The 11,457-nt window shown below is 42.3% G+C and overlaps 1 protein-coding gene across 1 annotated transcript; it reads left to right on the forward strand.

Annotated features, from left to right (window-relative positions):
* Positions 1 to 1,550: 1,550 nt before the first annotated feature.
* On the forward strand, positions 1,551 to 4,454 carry LOC146959910 (uncharacterized). Its single transcript, XM_085772793.1, has 3 exons — positions 1,551 to 1,607; positions 2,548 to 2,624; positions 2,897 to 4,454. Exons 2-3 carry the CDS (start codon positions 2,617 to 2,619, stop codon positions 4,452 to 4,454), a joined length of 1,566 nt encoding a protein of 521 aa, XP_085628919.1. The 5' UTR covers positions 1,551 to 1,607; positions 2,548 to 2,616.
* Positions 4,455 to 11,457: the final 7,003 nt, after the last annotated feature.

Below are 11,457 nucleotides of genomic sequence, written 5' to 3' on the forward strand. Positions count from 1 at the left end.
GGGCAGCCCCAACATTGAAGTATGCTAATTGATTCAGCCACCCTCGGTAGTTTTACTCTCACCATTCTTAGTAAAAAGTTTTTGATATCCTGGGCCCCTGCTCTGCTGCTCCTACTCCTGGCCTCCTCCTCAACTCTTTTCTGGTGTCCAGACTTATGCTTTTTGGGGGCCATCCTAACCAGGGTTGCCATGTCTGTCATAAGTTAATATAGAGTATTGGATACTTTAGCTCAAACTCAATGATGTAAGTATACTATGTATTTACAGTTATATAATTAATTTGCTGTAGTACTGACAGAGACAAATAAAAGCCCCCAATTGGGGGATACAGAGCATAGCCATTAGCCACATTCAGCGGGAAAACCGCGGACCTGGCAACCCTGATCCTAACCCTGCTGGAGTTCGCTCGCGCTCACTTTTTTCCGAGGAGGAAGAACGAACCGCTGTGTGGACCAAACCATTTTAAAGAAGGGGTCAGGGGGGTTATTGAAATGATTAAAATTAAAATATTGTATGACTTGTGGCTTTGTTTTAATTCGGATTAATTCGTATGAATATATATTAGTTCAGTGTATGCATAATAATTTTGTCATAGAGGATACTGGGGGCTGTGTGTGGGCCCCAGCGGGCTGTGGGCCCTTATAATTGTCATCACCTTTCCCCCCTATACGACGGCGCTGATGATGATTGAGGAACAAAGGTATTGATTGACTTAACAAGAGACGTTGATCATCAAGAGACAGGGAAGTCCTATTGTCACACATATGAGTGGATTAACAAGAGACATATGACTTAATTACCAAGATGAAGACAGAGATGAGGTGCTTTGTTGGTGAAAGTAGCACCATAATACCAGTGAGTGCCATCGTTTTGAGAGGAACAGATCAATAGGCCAAACTAGTGGGGTGTGGTGTCAGAGACAGTCATAGGTGTAGGGTTTGCTCTCTTCACTACACCAGATGAATATTTTCTTCCACAGTTATTACTGTATTGCTATGTTATTACTGTGTTATTATTAATACAGTGTATTTGAATGCATGTTCTCCACTCAACTTTGAGAAATCTGGATTTTAAAAAATTGAAATGAAATAAAGATCATATATAGTTTTTTCATGCCCCAAGAGCAACAAAAACACATAGGGAAAAAATCCCGATTGAGGTTTTCATAATTCATGCATCAAAGGGTTAAAAGTGAATCAGTGTAATCTTCTTGTTACTTTGTTTAAATAGCCTCCATGTTGGTTTGGTAAAATGACAGTATAGAAATACATTTATCCTATAAAACTACAGTTAGTCTGTAAAAGTACAGTTAGGGATTAGAAATGGGTTTTTCATTTTGGTTCTGTGCTGTTAATGTAGTTGTGTTAGGTCCTTTGTATAAAATGATCAAGTGCCACACATCATGGTAATTGTAATGCAGCTCAGCTGGTTTGGTGACTGCATCATCCTTGAGAGGTTTCTTGAATTTGCAGTTTGTGTGTGAAATCATGTGAGCACAGAGTGGACGCCTCCTGCAGGTATAAAAGCTGTGAAGACCGACTCCCCTCCACTCCTCCTGCTCCTTCTCCTCCTCAGCATCACAGAGCTTCCTGAAGCCAACAACACAGGTAAGATCACACACACACACAGAGGAATGATGGGAAACTTAACTACATCAGGAGATTCACTTCACATAATCTTCAACTATATTTTTTCCATTGATTAACAATTAGAGCTTCATGGTAGAACTTAACAATTCATTAATGTTGATAAATGAAAGACATGAGACATGTGGAAATTTGAGATGTTTTCATGTTTTATGATTGGAATAATTGTGTGTTTCACTTTATTAGATGGATTTAAATATCTGGTCAATTCTTTAAATATCCCATGAAGTGAAAAATGTATTTTCCAGCTTTAATCCTGTGTCCATGTGTTAATTGTTCATTTATCTGTTGATATAGGCTATGTCAGAAATGCCTAGTTTTCCCCCCCACATCAGAATCAGTGTATTCATATGTTTAGTGACTCATGTGCACTCGAGGGCGTTCCTAATTTTGCAATCAATTACAATAGTTTAAAGTAGAAAATCCACATTTTGACCATGAAAAATAAAAACAGCTCATAGTTAAAGTCAGAAAACCACTTGTTTCTTTCTTCTTCAGCTGTTTCTGAAGAGAAAATCCACCAAAACAAACTTGAACGGTTTCATTGTAAAAACCAAAAGACAATCTGACACAGACTGTTTGTGACACAAACCTGAACAAACAACACATTTCTTTATTGATTGAAATGAAGTGTGTATTATCCAACACACTCAGACTGAGAACCTGCTCAGCTTCCTTCACCTGTTTTACTGTCTGGTCTTTTCTCTGAGAGTCATGAGCTGAGAGGAAACACAGTTTACTGATGAACTGACTGAGACCAGATCAGAGCAGCTCCAGGTCTGAAAACAGCTTCACATGGAACTGAGAGTTGGTCCGCTCCATTTTCTTCTGTCCTGTTCTTTCCTCACTGATGAACCAGTCTGTTGTTCAGCTTCCACTGATTGTTTTTCATCTGATGCAGAGACCAAAGCCCAGAAACCATCACACCTGTTTCACCTTCACCGCGTGGAGCTCTGCACCAGGAATCACCATGGCAACGTGAGTAACACCAGGCAGCAACAACACACAGTGACTGAAAGTAACGGTGACACAACAAACTACTCAAGAAACTGAGGAGACTTCACATCAGGGACAGAACTAATTTATTCTTAATTATGAATTTGTAAATGTGTCAAAAGGGCAGGAGTCGTCCTGATCTACGGAGAAACAGACAAATGTACAGAAAGAGATAGCCTAGCTACAGAATTTAAGACAACTTAATGAGTTCAACATATATTTGAAATGTGGACTGAACTATTCTTTTTCCACAGAATTAGTAACGTCTCAGAGAAATACAAGGACATCATCTCCCAATATTCCTCGAACCATTCAGGATCTCCTGCTCTGCACCAGCTGAGACCAAAGACAAAACAGTTTGGAACTCTGACCAGAAAGACTATTGGTGAGAAAAAGCCAAACAAAGTGAACAAAACCATCTTATTGGTTGGTGAAACAGGAGCAGGAAAGTCTACTCTGATCAACACTCTGGTCAACTACGCCATGGGAGTGAAGTTTCAAGACGACATCTGGTTTGAGGTGGTAGAGGACGAGAAGAGAAGTCAGAGTGTGAGTCACACATCAGATGTGGTGGTGTACGAGATCTTTGGTTTTGAAGGTCAAACTCTGCCCTTCTCTCTGACCATCATTGATACTCCTGGATTTGGAGACACCAGAGGCTTAGGGCGTGACCTCAAGGTCAGTCAGAGATTATTTGACTTGTTCCGCTCAGAAGAAGGAGTTGAAGAACTCAGCGCAGTGGGTCTGGTGATGAAGGCGTCAGATAATCGTCTGAGTGACCGACTGATGTACATCTTCAATTCAGTGATGTCTCTGTTTGGAAACGACATGGAGAAGAACATCGTGGCTCTGATCACACACTCAGATGGACTACCACCTGAAAACGCGTTTGAAGCTCTCAATGCTGCAGGTATTAAATGTGCCAGAGATGAGAAGAATGAACCAGTTTACTTCCTGTTCAACAACACACAGACCACACAGAGAACAAAGAAAACAAAGATGACTTTAAAGTTTGCCTGGCAAGTATCCATGGAGGGACTGAGTGGATTTAAGGACGTCTTGGAAAAAACTGAGGCTCAGAAACTGGAGAAAACTGTGGATGTGTTGAACGAACACATCAGACTGAGAGAATGCATCCAGGTCCTGCAGGAGAGAGTTGAGAATATTGAACTGAAACAGACTGAGATCAGACAGATTCAAGAAGGTCTGAAGAAACATGAAGGTAAGATGAAGATGAATGCAAACTTCATTGTAGAAGTTGATGAGGTCTACAGAGACAAAGAGGAGATCTTTGGGGGTATGCGGTGGTTCCTTGGTTGGAGTGGAGCTGTTACCTGTAACATCTGTAAAGAGAACTGTCACCATCCATGTACAATGGCCTGGTATCCCAGAGACTGTGACAAGATACAAAAAGGACGCTGCACTGTTTGTAAAAACAAATGTCCTGTATCAGATCATGTGAAAGAACAAATGATCTATGTGAACAAGACAAGAAAAGTTAAGATGACCCAACAAAACATGAAAGACAAGTATGAAAGGAACCAAACTGAAAGAGTGACGAAGTTGAGTCTCCTGGAGAATCTAGAGGAGGAAATGAAAGATCTGACGGGCGACAAAGATCGGTGTCTTGAAGAGGCCTACCGCCATCTGATCAGACTGGATGAGATGGCCCTGAAGGTGGATTCAGCGTCCATTCATGTCCACTTGGACTTCCTGATTGAGAAGATGAAGGACAAAGGAGACACAGAGAAGATCCAGAAACTGAGGAAGAACAAACGTCGAATGGATGAAAGATGCCTCAGTGGGATATGACAGATTCTCTATCTGATCATTAACTTTAAGACAAGCTGAACCACAGTGTTGTCCTCATAAACAGTCAAAATAAGAAAAAAAAATACTGAAGGCTGAAAATTAAAAAAAGAAAAAAGTTAGAATGTAACACAAGCAATACTTGTGTGTAATAATAATGTGTGATGAGATGTTTATCAACTGAACCAGTGTAATCTACTTGTTTCTGTGTTTAAACTTGTCGGCTTGATAAAATGATGCCGAGTACAGCAGCCCCTCCCTCCCTGATGTTAGTCTCCTCTGTGGTTGTTGTTGTTTTATTGATTGTTGCTTTATTGCGATGCTATATCAGTGAAGCAGCCATATTGAAGTGAACTGACTCTGTTGTGTTACTGAACATGAAGTCGTGTCCTGATTGATGCAGTTTTCTGTGAATCCTGAATAAAAGCTGAGCTTGATGAAATGAGTTTGATCAGAGTCTTGACTGGATCATCAGCTGCTTCTTCACTCTGTTGAAGCTTCTGCTCAACTTGATTCAATAAATGTCTGTTAGTCTTTGTTCCTCAAACACTTGGACTTTATTGTGACTGAGCAGAGAAACACACTCCACCATCAGAGCTCATGTTCAGTCCAGCTTCATCGCCAACACTCATCCAGTGTGTATCTGCTGGTTTGTGTAGTGACCACCAGGTGGAGCCAACACTACAGGACTGAAGGGCTGATGCTGTGTGGACTGAGCTCACTCTACTGAACTCAGGTCAGTTTCACTTTGTTCAGGAAACAGCCCTGCTCACACTCGTCAACCATCGACTCTCAGCTGCTTCTACACACACGCACACACACACACACACACACACACACACACACACACACACACACACACACACACACACACACACACACAGTGGTTACACACAAACATTCAACTTAGTCTCTACATTTACAGTCAACTTTATATCAGGAGCAGATTAAAACAGCTGGAGCTCATCAAAGTGCTGTCTGTCACTCAAAGTACAACAAATGTATAGAAGAAGAAAAACACCAAGTATAGAAAATACATTGTGTATGTAAAGACACTAAGAAGATCAATATTTGGCAAATATGTCACTGAGCAAATGATGAATGATTATGACTTTTCATTATATAATTAGCATTGCAAACATGAATAGTTTCCCTGATACCTCTAACATTGTGACTGATATGTAAGAGTGTTTGAAAAATCAGTTTAGCTTTAGAGAAATAATGAAAAGTCAGAGTAAAACAAATCAGATGAACGATGTTCATGTGGCGGTATTTTTCTGTTTCCATGTTTTCCAGGTGATCACTTGAGCTCAACAGGACTGAACAGACACTATTAATAAAAGCTTTATTCCCAGTGTCCTGTGACCTTCTGTGACCTCTGTCCAGTCCTGTAATAAACCTCAGCATCTTCTTTAACCAACCAGTGAACATGTGAGCTGAGATATTATGACCTTACTATTCCTTCTACTATTCTATTTTCAGTGTTATGCGGATGATACGCAATTCTACTTGTCCATGGAGCCAGATGACAGAAGCCGCCTCATCAATCTGCAAGACTGTCTGAAAGACATTAGATCCTGGATGTCCTCTAACTTCTTGCTACTGAATTCAGATAAAACTGAGGTCATCGTGTTTGGACCTAAACACCTCAGGGACTCGTTCTCTAATCAGATCGCTACTCTAGATGGCATCACCCTGACTCTCTTCTCCTCCGCAACTTAATTGCACTGATCATAAGCACTTTGTTGATATCCTATGCACTTGAACACTCAGCACTTTATGTAAAACTCATGTATTTGATTAATTTTTATTGCACTCTAATACTTTATTCCTTTAACCACCTCTTAGCGCACTTCAGGTAGGCCTTTAAAACTGCAATGTTGTTATGTACTATGTAGGCTTACCAATTGCCATGTTTGTCGTAACCGTTTGTCTGTCAATTCGTAATTGTTATGTTTGATGTTTGTCGCTACAGGACTACAGATGGAAATCAGCGGCTCCGCTAAATCTGGTGCAGCCATCTTTTTATTGTTTCAATAACTAATGTCACTGCACACTGTCCTTTTTAAATAAATAAATGAAATGAATGAGACCTCAAGTACAACTGCAAGGAACCTTGGAGTTATTTTTGACCAGGACCTTTCCTTCAGCTGCCACATAAAACACGAAACATAAAACACTAGGACCGCCTTCTTCCATCTGCGCAGTATTGCTAAGATTAGGAATATCCTCTCCCAGAGTGATGCTGAGAAACTGGTGCATGCATTTGTCACTTCTAGGCTAGACTACTGCAACTCTCTCCTGTCAGGATGTCCGAAAAACTCTCTAAAGAGTCTCCAGCTGGTCCAGAATGCCGCAGCAAGGGTTTTGACAGGAGTTAGGAAGAGAGAGCACATCTCTCCCACTTTAGCTTCTCTCCACTGGCTTCCTGTAGGATTTAGAATAGACTTCAAAATCCTTCTGCTGACTTATAAGGCTCTTAACGATAAAGCTCCAACCTATCTGAAAGAACTAATCATTCCTTACTGTCCTACCAGAGCACTCCGCTCCCAGAACGCAGGTCTGTTAGTGACTCCCAGTATCTCTAAAAACAGACTGGGAGGTAGAGCCTTCAGTTACCGGGCTCCTTTACTGTGGAACCAGCTCTCTCCATGGGTCAAAGAGGCAGACACTCTAACTACATTTAAGTCTAGACTTAAGACCTTCCTTTATGACAGGGCTTTTAGTTAGGGCTGGTTCAGGTAGCTCTGAACCATTTTATAGCTACGCTGCTATAGGCTTAGACTGCTGGGGACACATCTGGTTACACAGAGCCCTCTCCTTTCTCCTCCAGCCGCAGCGCTACTAATGGGCCCGGGTGGGCCCAGGCCCACCCATTTTAGGCTGGGCCCACCCATTCTAGCTGTTCATCCAATAAGCATCCCAAGGAAAGCTTTGAATGAAAGCTTCTCAGCCAATCAGCGGCTTCTACCCCACGTGTGGCGCCTGCCGACAGGCTGAGTCCCGGACTCCCGCCTCAGAGCCGCCTCTGACCAATCATGAGTTAGCAACGGTAACTAAGAGGGAGACGCCGGACAAGCAGAGCGATTTGGCAAGTTTTACGATGCTTTATGACAATATCTATGACAATGGCCAAGCAAAGCAGTTTATTTTCTTTTAAATTTACTAAGAAACACTCCGAGGAGCAAGAGGAGGAAACTCCTGCCTCCTCAAATGAGTTACCATCCAGTTCAGCCGCTCTCTCCCCATCACCTCCCGTAGTCACCCCCTCACACCGGCAGCAAGGCAAGTAGCCTAACAGTCTAACTTAATGTTAATGCAATCTGATCTCACAGAAATCCGTGGAATTTCTGATATCAGGTTGCATTAACGTTACTGTCTGGCTGTCTGTATGTAAATTTTCTGGAGGGAAAAATAATATTGGCAGTAAGTTAACTTATGATAGCGCTTAATGTGTTATAGGATACAGGGTTCAGCAGCCTAGAACAAACGCCGTTCCCCAGCAACCTCCGCTAGACCTGTCATCAATAGATGAGCCCGCAAGCCAGCCCAAACTCCGTACCTTCCCAGCCACACACATATCGGGGAAAGCTAGGAGTTTTTCTGACAGGTGGTACTCCAAATTCCCGTGGCTGGAGTACAGCATCTCAAGAGATGCTGTGTTTTGTAAGACTTGTCGTCATTTCCCTGAAGCAGCTTATGAAGACAGATTCATAAATGCGGGTTTCAAAGACTGGAAACATATATCTGAGGGTTGTGGCAAACATGAAGCCAGCAGGGCACATGCTGCAGCCCTGGAAAAAATGGATGGTTTTAAGCAAAGTCACCAGCCAGGACGGGGAAATATTGTTAACCAGCTGAGCAACGATGCCAGCGACAAATCCTTCATTGAAAGACACAGACAGCACATCATGATGGTAATAGATCTCGTCCTGTTCTGTGCAAAACAAGAAATCCCATTTAGTGCAGCAGATTAGTGAGACAATCGTTCATTTTGGTATAAAAGCATGACATTTGGTACAGATACTCTCTAAGGGTCACTTTTTGGGGAAAAGATGTTGGCCACGCAAAAATTAAAAATGGCGGCCATTTTTTCAAGATGTTCTGTATTTAGTCTAGTAGGAAGAGGGGGGTATCATGTATCCCCTGGAAATATACTTCTAAACAATGTTTCTAGATTGGAAAAAATGTGTAGAAAATGATGAGCTATGTTAAAAAGTTGTCAGAATGTCCCATGTATCATTTTTATGCAAATTAGTGCCGCCATTATTGAAAAAACCTAATTTCACTATATCTCAGCCAATATTGCAGATAACTGAACAAATAAGGTGTCTAGACCCATGTTTTGAGGGTCAGAGATCAAAATAAAACTATTCATAAAGTGATCACATGTTGGTGGCATGCTAGTAAGCCAACCTAACCCTTTTACCAATTACAAGACGCCAATATTGGAGATACCAAATAAGGTGTCTAGACAGAGGTTGTTGTGTGTTTAACCAAGGTTTATTTGGATCAAACATCATAATAGAACTCTTCTTGATGTGACCACTCTTCTCTTTCCCATGCCAGATGAACAGTCAAGTAAATGGTTCTCCACTATGCATCACTCTTCATCGTTTTCACTGAAATCACCAGAGTTAATCACCAGTTAAACTCATCCACTCCTTCCTCTTTCTCCTCCTCTTCCTGTTCATGCTCCCCAGTGTCATGGGGATCAACCAGTGAAGTTGGTAGGATAGGACCACACGACCACACCGGTTTCAACACTCCTTCATCAGTCTTCATCCATCCCTGCGCCTCATCATAGGGTTTTGGTTTTTCCAGAATAGGTTCATCAGCTGGCTTGTACAAGGCGACACGGTAGTTCACACGTCGATCATGTGGCTTCAGAGCAGAGTGGCATGGAGGAAGGCGAGCCAGGTCAACCTTAGACTTGCAACTGAGTTTCTTGTCCTAACCCACCATGTTACGTAGCAACTTGGCACGGACAACATCCACCGAAGACTCACAACTCTGTCCAGACATCAGACAGGTGAATTGCTCCAACTGCCTCAGCATCTCAGGCTTGACACTCTAGCAGTCACTGAGTTGACTGAATACGTGAAACCTGGGATTCTTCTTCAAGGGCCCCACCTTCCTTCTCCCTTTGATGGCACTGGTACAGTCTTCTCCACTGAACACATAGAACCCAAGAAGAGTGGCGCGGTTGTCTTCTCCCAGGATTCTGCAATACTACTACTGCCTGGCTTCCAATGCACCTGTCCCCACTGATGTTGAGATGGACGTGTTACAGTACGAGCAGAAGCTGTGGGCAAGGTTGCTAAAGCTGACTTCATCAGACCCCTACAGTGTGAAGATCCAGGAAGCTTCTTTAACCCAACACCAACAACTTCTCAACATCTCTGAGCTTGCAGAATCCCTGGGAGAAGACCACTGCGCCACTCTTCTTGGGTTCTATGCGTTCAGTAGAGAAGACTGTACCAGTGCCATCAAAGGGAGAAGGAAAGTGGGGCCCTTGAAGAAGAATCCCAGGTTTCACGTATTCAGTCAACTCAGTGACTGCTAGAGTGTCAAGCCTGAGATGCTGAGGCAGTTGGAGCAATTCACCTGTCTGATGTCTGGACAGAGTCGTGAGTCTTCAGTGGATGTTGTCCGTGCCAAGTTGTTACGCAACATGGTGGGGGAGGACAAGAAACTCACTTGTAAGTCTAAGGTTGACCTGGCTCGCCTTCCTCCATGCCACTCTGCTCTGAAGCCACATGATCGACGTGTGAACTACCGCGTCGCCTTGTACAAGCCAGCTGATGAACCTATTCTGGAAAAACCAAAACCCTATGATGATGGTCCTGTGGTCCTATCCTACCAACTTCACTGGTTGATCCCCGTGACACTGGGGAGCATGAACAGGAAGAGGAGGAGAAAGAGGAAGGAGAGGATGAGTTTAACTCTGATGATTTCAGTGAAAACGATGATGAGTGATGCATCGTACAATTACAAGACGCCATTTACTTGACTGTTCATCTGGCATGGGAAAGAGAAGAGTGGTCACATCAAGAAGAGTTCTATTATGATGTTTGATCCAAATAAACCTTGGTTAAACACACAACAACCTCTGTCTAGACACCTTATTTGGTATCTCCAATATTGGCGTCTTGTAATTGGTAAAAGGGTTAGGTTGGCTTACTAGCATGCCACCAACATGTGATCACTTTATGAATAGTTTTATTTTGATCTCTGACCCTCAAAACATGGGTCTAGACACCTTATTTGTTCAGTTATCTGCAATATTGGCTGAGATATAGTGAAATTAGGTTTTTTCAATAATGGCGGCACTAATTTGCATAAAAATGATACATGGGACATTCTGACAACTTTTTAACATAGCTCATCATTTTCTACACATTTTTTCCAATCTAGAAACACTGTTTAGAAGTATATTTCCAGGGGATACATGATACCCCCCTCTTCCTACTAGACTAAATACAGAACATCTTGAAAAAATGGCCGCCATTTTTAATTTTTGCGTGGCCAACATCTTTTTCCCAAAAAGTGACCCTTAGAGAGTATCTGTACCAAATTTCATGCTTTTATACCAAAATGAACGATTCTCTTGAAATATGCAATTAATCTGCTGCACTAATTGCGTGTGCATCGGGAAAACGCAGACGCGTTAAACAAGGGTAACTTTTTGGAATTACTTGACCTGGTTACCAACTATGACCCAGAAATAAAAAGGCGACTGGATGAATTACCCAGGAATGGTAAACTACTGCACCACTCAATACAAAATGAAATACTGGAAATCGCAGCATCACTCCTTCTAAAAAAAATAAAGGCAGATTTGCATGATGAGCCGGGCACATATTATGCGATTTTAGCAGATGAGTGCAAAGACTTGTCAAAAAGAGAGCTAGTGGCAGTATGTGTCAGATACCTGCACAACGGCACATTGAAGGAACGGGCTGTGGGATTTGTGGAAACGGACAACATGACTGTACAGGCAATA

Source organism: Trachurus japonicus, unplaced genomic scaffold (genome assembly GCF_045865225.1).
Source record: "Trachurus japonicus isolate A0001 unplaced genomic scaffold, Traja_1.0 AP030914.1".
Lineage (NCBI taxonomy): Eukaryota > Metazoa > Chordata > Actinopteri > Carangiformes > Carangidae > Trachurus > Trachurus japonicus.